Source organism: Hemicordylus capensis, chromosome 4 (genome assembly GCF_027244095.1).
Source record: "Hemicordylus capensis ecotype Gifberg chromosome 4, rHemCap1.1.pri, whole genome shotgun sequence".
Taxonomy (NCBI): Eukaryota; Metazoa; Chordata; class Lepidosauria; order Squamata; family Cordylidae; genus Hemicordylus; species Hemicordylus capensis.
This window is the reverse complement of record NC_069660.1, coordinates 282,751,048-282,770,461: the sequence shown is the minus strand read 5'-3', so window position 1 is coordinate 282,770,461 and position 19,414 is coordinate 282,751,048. Positions and strand designations below refer to the sequence as shown.

The following is a 19,414-nucleotide window of genomic DNA, read 5'->3' as shown; positions in this document are numbered from 1 at the left end:
TTTGTGCAGTACCTGTACTAATAAGGAATCTAGGTTCCAAAGTGGGTGTGATGCTAGGCACAGAGACTTGATTCATGAACTCTTTCAAAATACAGGTGTGTACTGCAAAATATTAGGTCCAAGTCAACTTTCCAGGAAAGCCTTTCCCCCTTCATCAGATCCCAATCTTAGTTGATAAGACCTGCATTTGGATGTCTTGTAGCACGATATGCTTGTTAAACAACTTCACTGCCCTGTAAGTTGAACCATCTGCCTCTTTCCAAAAACAAACAAACAAACAAACACAAGAGCATTATCTCCTTAAAAGGACATGCTACGGCAGTGTAGGGATGTGCATGGAACCACGGAGGCGTGGTCTGGCACTGGGGGGCATGTAACTTTAAGGGGGTGGTGGTAGTACTTTATACCCCCCCCGCCGCTCTTCCCCCTCCGGCGCTGGTGCGTTTTAAAATCTTCCTGGGCGGCAGAGTTCCTCCCTGCTGCCCCTGCCCCCGTCGTTGTCATCCAAAGCCTTCAAAGGAGTAAAGCTAGCGGTGCGCGCACTCGTCTTCGCCGCTGGCGTGCGCCTCGACATATGTAGCGCGTGCGTGGTGCGCAGGGTGCATGCGCGCCGCTAGCTTTACTCCTTTGAGGGCTTTGGATGACAACGACGGGGGCAGGGGCGGCAGGGAGGAACTCTGCTGCCCCAGGTAGATTTTAAAACGCACCAGCGCCGGAGGGGGAAGAGCGGCGGGGGAGGGTAAGTACTACCATCATCCCCCTTAAAGTTACATACCTCCGAACCGGTCCGGCGGTCTTTTACATTGTGCCCAGACCGAACCGTGCACACTCCTACTGCAGTGTTCTTCATTGTAACGCCTGGAGACCAGTGGCGGCCCCCATCAACCCTCAGTGTGGCCCTCTGACTAATTGTTTATTGGGCCGGTACAAAACTTCAACCAAAGTTGAATAATCTTCACCGTCCCCCTGGCACCATGTGGAGCTGACCATTCTCACTGTGCTGTGCTGCTGTGCTTTGCCCAGTGCTGGGCAGGGCATTGCTCATTGAAGGGAAACTGAGCCCTCTTGAGCTCTTGCACCATCTTGGAAGACATGCACAGAGTGCTGGGAAGTGTAATTCTTCCCAGCACTTTCCCCATAGAGCTCTTTGGAGAGGACTCCATCTCTCTTGGTCACCTTAAGTGGCACAGCGGGGAAATGCTTGACTAGCAAGCAGAAGGTTGCCGGTTCGAGTTCCCACTGCTACTATATCGGGCAGCAGCGATATAGGAAGAGGCTGAAAGGCATCATCTCATACTGCGTGGGAGGAGGAAATGGTAAACCTCTCCTGTATTCTACCAAAGAAAACCACAGGGCTCTGTGGGCACCAGGAGTTGAAATCGACTTGGCGGCACACTTTACCTTTACCATCTCTCTTAAGAGTCTTTCCCAGCACTGAGGAAAGTTCAGCACTGTGCAGAAGTCAGCACAGTGGGAAGTGACTTTTGCACTGAAAGTTTTTTTGCCCAAGTGGTCCTCACTTGAAAAATAGTGAAGATCACTGCACTACTACTTGTTTGATCACTGTCTCCTCCCCAAACCCCAACATTTTCCTGAAGGCACCTCTAGGATGCATCCCGAAGCTTTGAGTGTCTCTGCTAGAACTGCTGGGTTAGGAGGATATGTTTACAAGCCTCTGCTGACTTCGAAATTGTGGAGAGAGCATTGTTCAGGCTTGACTTCTTCTGAAGTCTCTCTCCACTTCTTACAAGTGAGGCTGCTTAATTTCAGGGTGCATTCCTGCATCTTACGGCCATGGCTTTTTTCAGGCTTCGGTTTGTGTATATTTTTTTAAAGGCTATACAATTTACTTTCCTATAGTTGCATGAAAAAAAATCCAGAATGTTTTGATTTATTTGTAGGTGAATGAGCAACTACACAATGATCTCACAGCTATAAACATTTGTTCTAAACCTTGTGGCTTCAATGCTACAGTGACTCTGAAATCTAACAGAGGATCATTTCCCCCTTGCAAAAATAATGGAGAGGATTGTCATTTGGAATCTGGAGTAAAATCAACATATAGAACTGAAACAGGTAAAGGAGCACACATTATTATTGTTATTTCTTGTTTACACAGTCAGACAGGTATTATTGACTGGTTTGTTTTATCCAGACATCAAGTCCTTCCCAAGGACCTGGGATGGCTGAATTTTATTGTCAATGTTGTTGCTGTTGTTGTAGATATCATCGCAGAATATAGTCTGTTCCCAGTAAAGCTGCTTTTTGTAATTGGCTGATGGTGATTTCTGTGGCCCCTATGGTGTTGAGGTGCTCTTCAAGGTCTTTTGGGACTGCACCCAGGGCGCCAGTTACCACTGGGATTATTTTGGTCTTTTTCTGCCACAGCCTTTCAATTTGTAGATCTTTGTATTTGGTGATTTTTTCTATTCTGCTATCCCCTGGTATTGCTATGTCAGTTATTTTAACTTGTTTTTCTTTCTTCTCAACTACAGTTATATCTGGTGTATTGTGTGGCAGATGTTTGTCTGTTTGTAGTCAGAAGTCCCATAATATTTTTACATCTTCATTTTCGACCACTTTTTCAATTTGATGGTCCCACCAATTTTTGGCTACAGGTAGCTTGTATTTTTTGCAGATGTTCCAGTGCATCATCCCTGCAACCTTGTCATGCTTTTGTTTGTAGTCAGTCTGTGTGATCTTTTTACAACAGCTGATTAGGTGGTCCACTGTTTCATCTGCTTCTTTACAAAGGCTGCACTTGCTGTTTGTTGTTGATTTTTCGACTTTTGCTCTTATTGCATTTGTTCTTAGTGCATGTTCTTGTGCAGCCAGTATTAAACCCTCTGTTTCTTTCTTCAAGTTGCCGTTCTAAGCCATTGCCAGGTCTTGGTGATATCTGATTTTCCACTTATATTGTGCAAATATTGACCATGCAGGGGCTTATTTTTCCATTTTTCTGCTCGGTTCTTGACTTGTTCTTTCTTGTAGGCCTGCTTTGTTTCATTGGTGTTGAATAGTTTCTTGTTTTTGACCATTTGAAGTGCATCTTCTTCACTGTCCTTGATATATTCTTCAAGGCCTCTTTTCTCCTCCTCTACTGTTTGATGGACTTGCAGCATTCCTCTTCCACCTGAGCTGCGAGGGAGGTATAGCCTATCGACATCACTGCGGGGGTGCAGAGCATGATTGATGGTCATGATTTTCCTGGTCTTACGATCTAGTGTCTCTAGCTCTGCCTGGGTCCAGTCTATTATTCCTGCAGTGTATCTGATAACAGGTATAGCCCAGGTGTTTATGGCTTGTATGGTGTTCCCACCATTGAGTTTGGACTTGAGGATTTTTCTAACTCTCATGATATATTCGCTGCCAATTTTTCTTTTAACTTCAGTGTGTGCGATGTTATCAGCCTGGAGAATGCCCAAGTATTTGTAATGTTATTTCTTTTCCAGGTTCTTGATCTTGCTTCCATTGGGCAGTTCTGTTCCTTCTGTTTTTCTTTTCCCCCCTCTGTTCATTATTAATGCAGCACACTTGTCTAGTCCAAACTCCATTGCTATATCGCTACTGAATATACGGACAGTGTTCAGCAGTGATTCGATTTCTGACTGGGACTTTCCATACAACTTCAGATCGTCCATGTACAGCAGATGGTTGATTTTACTTGATGTTTTAGATGTTTGGTATCCGAGGCCTGTTTTGTTTAGTATTTGTGAAAGTGGGGTCATGGCGATTACAAACAACAGAGGGGATAGTGGGTCCCCTTGGAAAATGCCTCTTCTAATGCTAACCTGTCCAAGTGTCTCGTCGTTGATTGTTAACTGTGTACTCCACATGCTCATTGCCATTTTTTATAAATATCCGAATGTTTTTGCTGACACCAGTTGTTTCTAAACATTTTAGTATCCATGTGTAAGGCAATGAATCGAAGGCTTTCTTGTAGTCAATCCATGCCACACTGAGATTTGTTTTTCTTCTCTTGCAGTTTTCTAAAATCATTTTGTCAATCAGCAGCTGGTCTTTTGTGCCTCTGGTGTTCGGACAATTTCCTTTCTGTTCAACTGGAAGCTGTTTGTTAGTTAATAAGTGTTGCATCACTTCATCTGCTATTATTCCAGTTAATAATTTGAACATGGTTGGCAGGCAGGTTATCGGTCTATAATTACTTGGAACTGCACCTTTTGCTGGGTCTTTCATGATGAGATGAGTTTTCCCAGTTGTTAGCCATTGTTCAATATCACCTCCTTGCAAAATGTGATTGAACTGTTTTGATAGTTGTTTATGAAGGCTTGTTAGGTGTTTAAGCCAAAATTATTGTTATTGTTATTAATTCGATTTCTATACCGCCCTTCCAAAAACTCGGGGCGGTTTACACAGAGAAGTAATAAATAAATAAGATGGCTCCCTGTCCCCAAAGGGCTCGCATTCTAAAAACAAGATAGACACCAGCAACAGTCACTGGAGGTACTGTGCTGGGGGTGGATAGGGCCAGTTACTCTCCCTCTGCTAAATAAAGATAATTTTGAGAATTATCCTGAAGATCTTATTTAATGTGAAGTATTGCAGGTTTAAACTGAGTTCTGGTGGGAAGCTGGTGGAAGCTAGGGAATGTCCAGCTGAGGACTTGTCCCTTACAGATGATATTGTGAATGTTTCAGGTTCTCAAAGTGCAGATAGGGTAAAACTTGGTTATAGATGTATGGAAACAAATGACAGCAATGGAAAGAGACCAAAGAATTTAGGATAGATTGCATATAAAAATGGCATTTTGAAGAGGGTCATAATGCACAGGTGTATGTATGCTAATACGCGAAGCTTCCAAGCTAAAATGGTCTACTTGGTACTAAAAGAGAATATGGATGTACTGGGCATATCAGAAACTGGAGGAATAGCAATTTATGGTTATGTTTTAAGATCTAAGCCACCCTAGAAGTTCTTGAAACCGCAGAGCAACATATATTAATTTTAAATAAACAATTGGTGGGATCTGGCCATGTACAATCTATAGGGAAGGGCCTTATAGGGTGGGAATACCGTATTGCTATAATGTCAGAGGACACCATGCCCATAAATTAGAAACTTCAAGAGGAGGAGACTGCTACAAGCAATTGCTGTGGGTGGAAATACCAGGCCGAAGAGTAATTTAGTATTGGGGACATAATATTGCTTCCTCGCTGATCAAACCTTGAGGGTGATCTTGAGGTGGAGACAAGGGTGAGGGCCACCCCATATCATCTTTCAACGAGATCCAGGGGGGATTCATTGTGAAGGAGTGACAATTTGTGAACATAATTTTGGCCTGTCCAGTTTCCTCAGGTGCTCTAGAAGCTATTGTCTGGATGGTATGATCTTGACTTTATTGCTTCATCTGTTGATCTTTGTTGGTTATTTGGGTTTTGGTTGCTGCTGGGCAGTATCTTTGATATCTTTGTAATTTTAAAAAATTGTTACAGAAATGTTTTTTGTTATCGCTTGTTGTTTGTATCTTTGGTTCTGAAGTGTTGTGCTATCCTTATCATTAGCTGCTTTCTTTTGGAAAGAAAAGTGAGGTATAAATGGAATGAAATTAAGGTGTGCCTTTTCATCTAGTGGTAGGTGTGGCACAGAAATGAGGTGTTCTGCCCTGCATCACATCATGATGATATTTATGTGTTGAAAACATTTATATACTGTTCTTTAGTTTCTAAGAGCCCCAGGAAGGCTCACATAGAATGAAAACACTGTGGATACAGTAAAATGTGAGGTTAAAGCCTCAAATGCCAGCAGAGCACAGCAGAATTGATATAAAAAACCACAGCAGAATCTATTTTTTTAAAACACAAACAAACAAACACCTAGCTATTGTAACATGCTTGTAACCTGGGCAATTAAAAAGGTTTTTGCCTGGTGCCAGAAAGAAATCTGGTGCCAGGTGAACAATTCTGGATAGTGCATTTTACATGTGGGGGTGCCACTGCTAGCCCCTTTTAGCTTCAGAGAGAGAATGTGTGCCTGTTTCCCCCCCATAACTATAACATTGATTTCATTTTGCTTTCTTTTCGCCACACCCTTTCAGAGTTGTTTTTCCTCTTGGTCTGTTTTTGATACTTGGTATAAGCTCTGTATTTGATAAAACAATACACAGTATGAAGGATCCTTTTTGTATTGAGATCTAATCAGAGGCACATTTGATAAGACATGCTTAGCTGAAAATATTGGCACATACCGAACATTCCACCTACTTGCATCAGATGGCATCTCTTGTAGGCACACAGTTCCTGCTAGACCTGCACTGTGTGGTATTTTCCTGTCCCCATTCCTTCAAACGTGAACAGAAACTGAACATTCCCCCTACTCATACACACATTTTGTTGTATTTGTTATGCTGATGTTTTTAGCCTTCCCTTCCCCCAAAGAGCTTTGGGGGATGTACATGGTGTTCCTGCCAAACATAGTGACTGGATGTGGTGAAGTGTGGATCTGAACCCTAGTCTCCTTGGTCAAAGTCCAACACTAATCGCTGCTGCATGCAGGCTCTTTATCTAAATATATTAAACGTATAGATTAGTGAATATGGTATAACATTTGGGTTATAATTGTGGGTCAGGGGTTTGTGAGCAAAGAGACACTTTTTTAATGTGGTGATTCTCTTTATTGAGCAGGGGGACAGCAACAGGTCCTATCCACCTTCAGTGGCTGTTGCTGATGTCTATCTTATGTTTCTTTTTAGATTATGAGCCCTTTGGGGACAGGGGACTGTTTTTTATTTATTATTTCTCTGTGTAAACCACTTTGGAAATCTTTGTTGGAAAGCGGTATATAAATATTTGTTGTTTTCGAACTATAGGGCTACAATGTTGCTGGACTACCATTCCCATCATCCCCAGCCACAATAGTTGGGGTATGATGGGAGTTGTTTTCCAACAACATCCTGGGATCCAAGTTTGCAAACCTCTGTTGTAGATTTTTCACTTGCCTATTTAGAAACATTTGTCTTCATAAGAACAGCACTGCATGATCGTAGGGATGTGCAAATCGATTTGGGTACAAATTGATTTGTATCTGAATCTAGCTGATTTGGGTGATTTGGAGACAAAACAAATCACCCCTGTGGTCCATTGGCTAGATTCGGATCCCTCCTATTAATTTCCCCAGATTCCCAGCTTTCATTAAAGGGGAAAAAGAAAAAAAAGCTAAGCTCTAGCCCTTGTAGAAGTGGAGTTATAGAGCAAAATGTGTAGTTACTGTTTTTCAAGTGTTTAGATTCTTTGGTGTATAATAGCTTTCCTTCAATGAATGAATGGTATATACATTCCAACTGAGTTTCTGTTATTGTGGTTTTGAATGATTCCCATGCTTTCTGGAGTGATTTGACCCTCCTGACTTTCCCTTTCAGCTTCTTTTTTTATCAGTCCCGTCCATGGTTCCCTCTAAGGCGTGCACGTGTGTGTGCGCTCACAAGTTTCTGGATTTCCCCTCAGTTCATTTTAGATCCCGCTCAGGTTGAATCAGGAAGGCCCCATTCTGAATGCAGGTGCGCAAACACTGCCTTGATACTGCCACCCAGAAAAAAACTCATTCCGCACAGAGATGAAAAAAATTAGAGGGACCACTGGTCCCATCATTTTTGAGAAGTTTCCTTCCTCTTCCAATGCATCTGTGTTGGACTACCTTGACAGTGCTCCACTCGCATATATGCTGAATTGCATCACACTATGGTCACTGTTCCCCAGTGGTCCTACAATTCTGACATCTCACACTAGGTCCTGGGCGTCATTCAGGATTAAGTCCAAGGTTGCCTTCTCTCTGGTTGATTCCATGACCAACTCTTCTAGGGCATAGTCATTCAGCGTGTCAAGAAATGTGGCCTCTTTGTCATTACTTAACTGTGAATTTACCCAGTCTATGTGTGGGTAATTGAAGTCAGCTGTTATTACAGCTCTGTTTCTCTTTGATGTCTCCCTGATTTCCTTCTGCAGCTCCCAGTCACTGTCAGTGTTTTGATCAGGAGGGCGATAGCATGACTTGCTTTCAGGCTTTGTATTGTCTCCACAGAGTTTCTGTGGAGGACTCTGGTCTTCCTAGGTTTTCCCACTTGGGATATTCTATCCTTTCTTTAATATACAGTGCTACTCTACACCCAATCTGCCCTCACCCCCATCCTTTCAGTAGAGTTTGTATCCAGGATTAACAATGTCCCACTGGTTCTCACCATTCCACCAGGTTTCCGTTATGCCCACTTTATCAGCAACCAAGTACTCCAGCTTGCCCATCTTGACTTGAAGGCTCGGAGGCTCCTGTCATTGGTATGGCTTTGGCGTGTGCTATCTCCCTTACTGTCACTTGACCTTTTTGACCAGCTGACATTTGTTTTGATCTGCTCTGCTCCTGGTTCTACTCTGTCCTCTTCTGCTTTATCTGAAAGGTGTGCACCCTTGCACCTTAGGGGATTTTGCTTGCTGAACCAGATACCACCCAGTTCCTGTCAGTAGCTCTCCAGATGTAATTTTAAAAGCGACCTTTTGATTTAAGTGCCAGCAGTCTGGTGCCATCTTGATTCAAGTGGAGCCCATCCTTTATGTACAGGCTCGTCTTGCCCCAAAATCTCTCCCAGTATCTAACAAATCTAAACCCCTCCTCCCAGCATCACCATCTCATCCACTCATTGAGACCCCTCAGCTCAGCTTGTCTTGCTGGCCCTGCATGTGGAATGGTTAGCACTTCAGAGAATGCTACCCTGGGGGTCCTGGACTTCAGTATGCTACCTAGCTGCCTAAATTTGGCTTCTAGGACCTCTCAACTATATTTCCCAACATCATTGGTACCAGCATGCACCATGACAGCTAATTCCTCCCCAGCACTGCCTAACAGCCTATCTAGATGCTGCATGATGTCTGCAACTTTCGCACCAGGCAGGCAAGCCACCGTGCGGTCTACACACGTGTCACAAAACCATCCCTTTATGCCCCTAATGATTGAATCACTCACTACTAGGAGACCCCCAACCACTGGAGAAGTATCCTCTGAGCGAGAGGCTATGGGTACATCACCCATGGAAGGGGTCAATTCCGAGGGAGCATTCCCCTCTTCCTCAGACTGATGTCCTCCTTCCCTGAATCCTTCATGACAGCAGAGGAGCTGTCGGCCTGGAAGTGGGATGCCTCTATCACTTCCCTGAGGGTCTCATCCACGTACCTCTCTGCCTCCCTGAGTTTCTCCAGGTCAGTCACCTTGGCTTCGACGGAACAAACTTGTTCCATGAGAGCCAGGAGCAATTTGCACCAAGTGCACATCCACAACTTCTGCCCCTCATACATGCAATACACTGGGAAGCACCCCCTTCACTGCTTGGTATTCTACCTTCCTAACTGATTGTATTGGCTATTTAGAATATATAGAACTTGTTTACTTGAAAGCTAGGTCTTGGCTGCAGTTGTCAGCTAACTGAAGGTTTCAGGTTCTGTCCTCGAAGAAAATTACAACAGTGGGGTAGTACTCACCTTCTCCTCATGCTGGGTGTCTACACTGTGATAAAGAGGGACCGCTTGTATGCCTCTGTGCACACTTCCCTGCTAAACTCCACGCAAAACTTCACTTAGCCAGACCTGTATTCCCATAGAATTCTATGGGAAATCACACTTCAAAACCCTTCTTTTATTTGCACAAAAAATTATTTACAGAGATAAGTTACCTGTGAGGGGAGATGACCTTCCTTGAAGCTCCCTCCAGTGTTGTTGTTGTTGGGTTTGTGGGTTTTTTTGGTCAGTCTTGTTTATGGATTGGCTTCCCTCCATATAAATATAATTAGTGGGATTAAAGTAGTAATTGGATTAGTCCTTAATTAAGGAGGCTCAAATTTTGATGCTGGCCACAGTATTTCAAATAAAGTTTTTAAAGCATTTTAAAAAAGGGACCTTTCATTCTTTAGATTTGCATCTCGGCTTTCTTGGTTTAAAACGTCACTTATTAGGGCAGGTGAAAATGTGAACAGCTATCTTATACAGACCTAGGACAGGTTACACTCATCAATGTTCTCTCTAATTTTGTTCATATGTGTGCAGAATGAGTTTGTTCTGAGTGGCTGTATCAAGCCAGTGTGCACGCACATGCATTCAGAATGGGGCCTTCCTGATTCAACCTGAGCGGGATCTAAAATTAACTTAGCAGACATCAAACAAATGTGTGAGCACACGCACGCCTTAGAGGGAATACTGGTTCCAATATATTCTTGTCTCATACTTGATCTTCAGAACAACCCTGTGAGGTAGGCCAGGCTAAGAGAGTGTGCCTGGACTCAAGTGCCGTTCATGGGCTGGGTTTTCCATGTCCACATCCAAGAGCCTCTCTAGTTAAGGATCTGTGTGGTGCTTTCAGGAGAACAATTAATGCATCTTTCTTAGCAGAGAGAATGTGAAGAATAAGTGCTTGTGCTGGTATGATTCGAATGGGCAAATACTAGTTAATAAATCAGTGGTAGAATGATTGGATTCCTTATCAGAATAGCAAATTATTTCTTGACTGATGCCACAAAAAACCTATATGGTGTAGTGCATCTAGATCTGTCTTGATTGAACATTGCCTTTATTATTTGCCTCCTGGGAGATGTTGCTCAGTCACAACTGCGCTGAACAGTGGTAATGGATGCTGTAAACCGGCCAGATTGCAGAAGGGCACAGCTGCAAGAAGTGGCAGAGAAGGAAAAGAACTTGGTTGTATTTGGTCTGCTCTTTTGTTCCTGCACACTTATTGAGCCACTGCCTCTTTAAAAAGTGTGCGCGCTGGGAAGTCAGAGCACACTGCAAAGTGCTGGGGAAGCTTAGCTTTGCTGTGAAGCTTGAGCCTGAGTGAAACCTAACTAGCTAGGTGATATGCAATTCCTGATTGACAGCAGGACTAGCATTATGCAAATACTGCCAGAGAGAACAGCAGCTAGGGAACCGTGATCAGGGGCTCTGTTAGGGATCTCTCTACACACGCCTGCTCCTAAATCCCCCTCATATTTCCCCCCCTCCGCTTCGCATTTTGCAGTGGTGGCTCGGCTTAACAATCAATAAATGACCAAAAAAAAAAAAAAAGTTGTTGCTTTCTTGGACATGAATAAATCCAATCTTCCGTGCAGTTTCAGTTTGTCAGCTCAAGAGATATACGTGAGCTTGTTAACTCAGGGTGAATTGGGTAATATTTAGCAGGGTAATGCGCTAATCTTTAAACCTTTATGTTTTCAATCCTGTGTATGTATGGGTCTCTTGACACAAAAGTGTGTTTTGCCTGCTTCTTCTCATCGCCTTCAGTCTGAAGCCTTATGTAGGTCAGGCTTGGCTTAAGCAGATTTCCTGAACCTGCGTCAGCTTAAGCTGAAGGAATTTTAATAAACCCTCCCTTGTAGGCGTGGGCCTAAATGAGGCAAGCCTAGTTAAGCCTGATCTTTTTCTGTTTGTGAAAAAGAGCTGAGCAGAGCTGGGATCTGCGTGCTGGTTTCAGGAACTGCTTCTTCAAGCTGGAGAGAACGATGGTTGGGAAGGCCAGATCCTCGAATTTCACCTTATCTGAAAAGCTTGATTTGCTGAAACTTGTCAAGCCATATGTTAAGATTCTGGAAGAGCACACCAACAAGCACTCAGTCATAGTGGAAAAAAACAAATGCTGGGATATCATAGCTGACAACTACAATGCCATTGGAGTAGACCGTCCTCCTCGCACCGCGCAGGGCCTACGCACGCTGTACAAGAGGCTCAAGGAATACGCCAAACAGGAACTACTGCAGCAAAAAGAGAGCCATTCTGATTACAAAAGCTACATCTCTGAGCCGACTAAGAAAGTTGTGGAGATGATTCCACAGATTTCCAGCGTGTGTTTGAGAGAAAGGAACAGCCTACCATGGTAAGTTGCATTTTACCTTGCGCTTAAATGGCAAGTATAGCGCCTCCTGGCTTCTCTGCCTGTCCCTTTTTGAGCTAAATGTCTGAGCCTTAGGAAAAACAAAAGCATTGTGATCCAATTTATTTATTTTTAATTTGGGGTTTTTTTTGTTCTGTTTTAATCATGACTGATTTCCACGTTCAACTTTCAGCTGAATTTCAAAGCCCTTATTGTCAGACCCTTGGCAAGTGAGGGTTAAGAAAGAATCCAAGTGAAATAGGAGCTCTAACTTTTACCCCTCCCCTTTTAATAGGCATAGCATTCAAACACTGACCAAGCGAAAGGCTGTTCTACATTTAAGGTAGTACTGCAGTCATCTGCCTGCATAAGGAAGCTGGTGCCTCTTTTGGATAAAATCTACATAAAGTCGAGTCGGAGAACAAAGAAGCCTGTTTGTACAGTGTGCCCCATCGAGGATTATGTTAATCTCCCAGCGTGGGATACATTTTAACCAAATCTAGACCTTTGGATGATTTTGCTTCATATGCTACCATGTCTTTAACAATGCAAATGACTTGTTTTAAAAATTAATTCTGTAACATTATCCAAGGCCCCAATGCTGAGAAGCATAATTTAAATGGTAAAGAATTTCTGAAGTAAATTATAAGGTTTGTGCATAAACAGATTTGGAACCTGGAGTCTCACAAAGTCCTCTATTTTATAACCACTGTTTAGTGTTTAATCAGATCAGAGCCTGTCTAGATTTGAGCCAGACGTAGAACAGGCAGGCTGTTTTCCAGCTTCCTTGTCTCACAGGGCCCTTGCTAATGACCCCCTCCCCCTCTGCCTCTGCCTTGTAACACACAGCTAGTTCAGGTTACTCAAAAGCTTTCCGGATCAGATTTGTGCATTGCCTGGACGGCGATATTTTGAAAATGAAGAGAAAGCAAAAAGCCTATGCCCTTGTTCCTGCCATAAACATTTAAATTCATGTCACTTACCATGCAAAACAAATATGTTAATCTGAATTTCTGGGGAAGCTGGCATGTACGTGCATGCCGGTCGGTCCCTGATTTGCGCTGCCTCTGGTTGCATTGAATGGTAACAATTGTCTAAATCCCACCATGTCAGATGCTCTAAAAATAACAGCATGTGGTAGCAGGCCTTTAGTGTCAGAACTGTGCATCCGCTCAGGGTAAATACATTATAATCAAAATGGACTTTTACTGCTGCAGCAGTGTATTGGGAGGAGGAGATTCCTGCACCATTAATTCAAGCTGGGACAGCCAACATAGGCAAGGGAGTATGGTACTAACTTCAGTTGGCTGGACACTCTTAAACTGTTTTGCTAAAACAAGAAGTATTCTGTATCCTTGATAATTTTGCAATAGAGGGAAATGAACTGATTTGTATGGTGGCTATAATCTACCCTGGGCTTGATTCTGGACACACTAAACTGAAACCTTAAGTATAGGATCCAGTTAATGGTACTGAATTGAATTATTTTCCCAAAGAGGAAATAATTCTGTGGAATCATCTACCCAATACTTCAGTTTGCTAACTACTGGAGATAGAATATCCTGGGCCTACATACATTATGTGAGAGCAAGCTCTATTAATTTGAATGAAATAAATTTCCTTGTTCAGGATCTAAGTGCAAAGCTTTTCTAAAGCGCTTTTACACATAGCCTGTCTCTTGAGAGTGAACGATCTAGGTCAACCATGCAGAGCATCTCCTCCCAAGCAACTAAAGCCTGGTCTACACATGCGGTAGAAGGAGCAGGCATGAGGTGACAGAAGCTCTGCAGAATCGACTGTGTTGTCTTAGACCATGGTGACGCAATTTCAGCTTTCCTGCTGCTGTTGGCCATAGTGGCTAATAGTCAGGGATGATGGGAATTGAAGGCCAACATCTGTAGGAGGACCAACGTTGTGCAGCCCTGCCTTAGACTTTAGGGATCACATTTTAGGATGCCCCTCTACATATGTATGTGCTCTCTCTCTCCCTGAAAAAACGATATATAAATGAACTGATTTGTATGGTGGCTATGAGAGAGAGAGAGCCACCTAATGGCACAGCGAGGAAGTAACTTGCCTAGGGAGCAAGAGGTTGCTGGTTTGAATTCCTGCTGGTATGTTCCCCCAGACTATGGGAAACACCTATATCGGGCAGATGCTGAAAGGCATCATCTCATACTCTGAGGGAGATGGCAATAGTAAACTCCTCCTGTATTCTATCAAAGACAAACACAGGGCTCTGTGGTAGCCAGGAGTAGACATCAACTCAACGGCACAACTTTACTCTATCCTATCTTTCATACTCACACACACACACACCCCTGTAGAAATCCACTGGTCTGTGAAGAGTGAAAAATGATGCCTAACGAGTAAAAAAAAAAAGTCCTGATGAGCAATGTACCAACATAGCTTGACGAGTAAAATTAAAACTGAGCCAATACTTATTCACCCCTGTCTGTCTAAACACCTAGTCCAGCAGGAGTGGGTTGGGCAGAATCTTTCTCTATCATACACTACAATTTTTACTTTTTACTTGCAGGAAGGTTTTTTTACATGAGGGGAAATTTTTAAAATGTCATTCCCCCTCATACAGTCTGAGGTGGTTCAATCCATTCTACCACTTCATTCTAATACATGTGTGGACCAGGCCTAAGGTTTGACTACATCGCCACCTCATCCCTTTGCACTGTGATTGTTATAGTGTCATGTTCTCTCTCTCCTGCTGGGCCACTATGCCTATTTTGTTGTTGTTAAATATTTATACACCACTTTTTAACAGAACCTTTTGCAAAGCAGTTTACATAAAAAAATAATAAGATGCTCCCAAAAGGCTCACAGTCTAAAAGGAAATATAAGATAGACACCAACCACCACCACTGGAGGAATTCTGTTCTGGGGTTGGACCAGGATAATTACACTCCCTCTTCTAAATATAAGAGAATCGCCACTTTAAAAGGTGCCTCTTTTCTCAGTTAGCAGGGATGACATATTTCTCAGAAATGTAATTGCTAAGACTACTGAATGAGTCATAAGAACAGCCCTACTGGATCAGGCCCATCTAGCCTGGCTTGCCTCACAATTGGCTGAGCTTTCCCCTTCTTCTTAGACAAAGAACCTTTCTGTTTTCTGTGAATGACTTTAAAATATTATCTGTCTGTTTTAGCACAACTCTGGACAAAGATACAGTTGCTACCACTAGTTCCCCACAGCCAGTTCTGGAGCACCATCCTGCTGCTATTACCCTGGAGCTGGATCAAGATGAGGAGGATGTCAAACCACCTCCATCGTTAATTGTAGAGCTACAGCCACAGGAAGGCTTGGAGCAGAGAGAACCACAACATTTGGTCCATGTCATGGAGAGATCTCCCTCAACCTCTCTGTCTTCTGTTGATATAAGAATGTTATCTCCATCTCCCATCCCCAGAAGGGATGAATTTTTCAGGCTTGAAAGCGGGGAACGGTTTAGGCCGCCGTGTGGAGGATATGATCCACAGATGTTGCAAATGCTCAAAGAAGAGCATCACATAATCTTGGAAAACCAGAGGAAAATTGGGCTCTATATCCAAGAAAAGAGGGATGGCTTGAAAAGAAGGCAGCAGCTGGAAGAAGAGTTATTGCGAGCAAAAATTAAAGTAGAAAAATTAAAGGCGATACGGCTACGCCGTGACCTTCCTGAATTCAACAGTCTTTGAAAGTTTAGCCGTTCTATTCCATAAAACTAGGGTTACTTCATAGTTCCTTTTGCTCTAGCAAATATTGTTTGCCATGTTAATTTGGATGGATCAAGATCCAGTCTTATGCAGGGTGAAATGAGTGCATGTTTTCCATTTTATATTTCATGCAAATTTGCAAAAATGTCAAAGTCATCTTTCACTGGGTTCCTCAGCTCTTCCTGATCTCAAGTAGCATCAGATCTAAGTAAGACTTTAAAAAAAAAAAAACACCCTAAACAATCCCTTGGAAATCTTGTGATTATGTTATTGCTAGCAAATGATAATTTATGCAGCTGTTATATAAGATGCTGGTTTTATTATTATTTTTTCTGCAACAATTCTTATCTGCTCTTTTAAATATTCATTTATTTGTGGGTCAATAAATATACGCAAAGTGGAAAAAATACTATTTTTCTCTCTTTCTTTCATAAAATGTGGTAGCTACTGTTGCTTAAATGTAATATCTTCAAACCACTCGCATACTCTGCTCCTCTGGTAACAAAAAGCATAAAGAAAAGGAATTGCTACTGGGATTTGCTCATGCTGAGCTGAACAGAAGGAATATGCTTTCACAGGGTTTCATAATATTTCTGTATAGTAAATGGCTCGGAATAAGAATTGGTGGTTCTGACTTTTACTACCCCTTCTAGCCTATTAAAGACTGCTTTGTATCTTCAGAGCTGCTTCCATGTATAGTTTCAGTATGCAGCTTCCAATGCATAATTAACTTGTGGAATCCTTTTGTCAGGGAGAGTTGTGATGACCATTAATGTGGTGTAGTGGTTAGAGTGCTGGACTAGGACCGGGGAGACCAGAGTTCAGATCCCCATTCAGCCATGAAACTAGCTGGGTGACTCTGGGCCAGTCACTTCTCTCTCAGCCTAACCTACTTCACAGGGTTGTTGTGAAAGAGAAACTCAAGTATGTAGTACACTGCTCTGGGCTCCTTGGAGGAAGAGTAGGATATAAATGTAGTAGTAGTAGTTATAATAATAAAATAAGTGGCTTCAAAAATGATTTGATACATTCAGAAAAGGTCTCTATTGAAAATTTCTAGCTGTGAGACACCCAAGAACATAAGCAGTGTGTTTGGAGACACTTGTTGACAGCAGGATGTTGAAACCCAAAAGCAAGAGTAATTTAGTTTGGATGTCAGCTCTAGTTCCAGCCCCACCCCACCCTCCGAACTTATTGGGAAAATTGAAAAATAGACAATAGCTTTTGAAATCAAAACTAGACTAACCTTGCTACTGTAAGAATATGAAATGGATCTGGAGGTGGTTCCAGAGAAGTGTGAAGAGAACTGATGGCATACTGGGACCTTCCTGCCCCCTTGTCACCATTGCATCCATCAAAAATTCACCCTTGAGGGTTGGGGATCCTCCAGAATGGCATAAAGTGCAGGGGACTGCAGTGGGCAGAGGGAAGAGACAGAAATCAGGAAGGCCTGCCTTATGCAAATGGAAGTGCCTTAACACCTGAGCAAGGCACCTTGGAATCCAATCCATTTTGTATAATGGTTGTGTTCCCCAAAAGCCCAACCCTGCCATTAACTCAGATGCAAGGCACACTGAATTCCATGAGACTTTTATGCCTAAGTAACCATTCATAGCATTACAGGGCACCTATGTATATCTTAGTTTTACCTAGCTAAAAATATGGGGGATGGGGGGGGAGTTTAAAATCAAAACCATATTACTGTGTATATTCTGCGTATATTGATGTTTGATCTAAGATCGTAAATAAACAACAACAACAACAAACCATCAGTCACTCAATCAAAAGTACTTTTCCAATGTCAAGCCTTAAGGTTGTTACACATTTAGAAATGGAAGAAGCTGCAGTAGTGATGCCACCATCACTACTTTTTAAATGTATTTATTTTATTTATATTTCTGTACCACCTGATACCGTATGTACATCTCTAGGTGGTATACAAAATTTAAAATAATACAAAGTAAACCAGATTAAAAGTCCACAAAACACAATAAAAAAATCTCATAAAACAAGTTGTTAAAGCAAATTATTAAATTAATTCCAGTTAAAAGCCTGTAAGAACAGGTGACTTCTTGGGGGGGGGGGAAATCCAACAGAAGGAGATACACTTATTTCAATAGGGAGCATATTCCAAAGCCCTGGGGCAGCCACAGAAAAAGCCTGGTCCTGAGTCGCCACCAAATGAGGTGACCCAAAATTCTTTTGAATTTTGGATGTAAAGATCTGCAGCAGCAAACTGGCTGTAGCATTTTTATTTTAAAACATTGTTTTAAAAAGTAGGGATGTGTATGGAACCATGGAGGCGTGGTCCAGCGCCGACTTACCCCTCCTGCCACTTTTCTCCCACCGGCGCTCCATTTTTTGGAAACAATTTTGGGGTGGCAGCGTTCTTCCCTGCCGCCCCTGCCCCGGTTGTTAGCCAGAAATACCGGACATAACAAGCGTGCATGTGCCTGCCACTGCACACACCTGCCATGCACGTTGCATGCACACATCGTGCACATCACACACACGCGTCGGATGCACACACACTGGTTACTTCCAGTATTTCCAGCTAACAACGGGGACAGGGGCAGCAGGGGGCAATGCTGCTGCCCCAAAACCATTTCCAAAAAATGGAGCGCCGGCGGGGGGAAAGCGGTGGGAGGGATAAGTGCAACTCCCCTACCCTTAAAGAACCACCCTGCGCCGGACCAGGCCACGTTCGAACCGGTTCGGAGGCCTCTATAATGGCCTCTGGACCGCTTCGTGCACATCCCTATTAAAAAGTGCTATTCATCTTTATGAAAGAAAGAAAAAATATTGACTAAGGGGTGCCCCCAGTTTCCCCAAATATCTCAATTTCCCATTTTGTGCATTGGGGGGAAAGTGGGGGAGTAGGTCTTGTGGTAGCAAGAATGAATTGTCTTTTTTGTTAAGCAGCATTTGACTTGCTCTGAATTGGGATGGATGACTACATGTGAACGTAGTAAGATATTACCCTTAGGAAATGGGGCCAAAGCTCAGTAGAATAGCATTGGCATGCTTGCGTGCAAAAGGTCCCAGGTTCACTCCTGGGGCTGCAAGAGACTCCTGCCTGAAACCGCGAAGAGCTACTGCCAGTCACTGTAGACATTACAGGGCTAGTTAGAGCAGTGGTCTGACTCTGTATAAGGCAGCTTCCTTTGTTCCTACAGAGAGACTGTGTGTTTTCAAGAGACATTACATCACTGTAGGAACATAGGAAGCTGCCTTCTACTGTGTCAGACCATTGGTCCAACTAGCTAATTGTCTGCACAGACTGGCAGTGGCTTCTCCAAGGTTGATGGCAGGAATCTCTCTCAGCCCTATCTTGGAGATGCCAGGGAGGGAACTTGGAACTTTCTGCGTGCAAGCATGCAGATGCTGTTTCCCCGAGTAACCCCATCCCCTGAGGGGAACATCTTACAGTGCACACACATTGTCTCCCATTCAAGTGCAAACCAGGATGGACCCTGCTTAGCAAAGGGGCCAATTCATGTTTGCTACCACAAGACCAGCTCTCCTTCCATCCCTTTTTTTGAAGAGTGCTTGGTTGGAAAAGTTCAAAAGGAAAAGGAAAACCAATCCTGATCTGAACAGTATGTTTGTGTGACAGATAGGAAAGGATGGGGGAAGCTTGTTGAGAAATTGGCCCAAATGCTAAGCATGCCACCTTTTGTATTGGGGAACAAACAAAGGTGACAAGGCAGGGGAAGCCATAAGGACAGTTGATTACTGTCGTAATCAAGGTTGCAGTTCGTATCCTCTAGGCTGGATTACTGCAATGAGCTCTATGTGGGGCTGCCTTTGTACGTAGTTCAGAAACTACAGTTGGTTCAGAATGCAGC

The 19,414-nt window shown here is 43.1% G+C and overlaps 2 protein-coding genes across 10 annotated transcripts in view; both read left to right on the top strand.

Moving 5' to 3' along the window:
• The window catches only part of RAD54B (RAD54 homolog B), an 80,686-nt gene that overhangs the window by 2,255 nt on the left and 59,017 nt on the right, over window positions 1-19,414 (top strand). For 8 of the 9 annotated variants that reach the window (XM_053243031.1, XM_053243030.1, XM_053243026.1 and 5 more), the window contains exon 3: window positions 1,902-2,076. The exons of the other annotated variant lie outside the window; for it this stretch is intronic. In XM_053243031.1, the coding sequence (XP_053099006.1) occupies window positions 1,902-2,076 (175 nt within the window). The remainder of the gene's footprint in view (window positions 1-1,901; window positions 2,077-19,414) is intronic. 9 annotated transcript variants of the gene reach the window in all.
• Window positions 1,940-15,975, top strand: FSBP (fibrinogen silencer binding protein). The gene is made up of 3 exons (XM_053243034.1): window positions 1,940-2,076; window positions 11,425-11,859; window positions 15,020-15,975. The coding sequence occupies exons 2-3, from the start codon at window positions 11,489-11,491 to the stop codon at window positions 15,546-15,548; spliced, it is 900 nt and encodes a 299-aa protein (XP_053099009.1). The 5' UTR covers window positions 1,940-2,076; window positions 11,425-11,488; the 3' UTR covers window positions 15,549-15,975.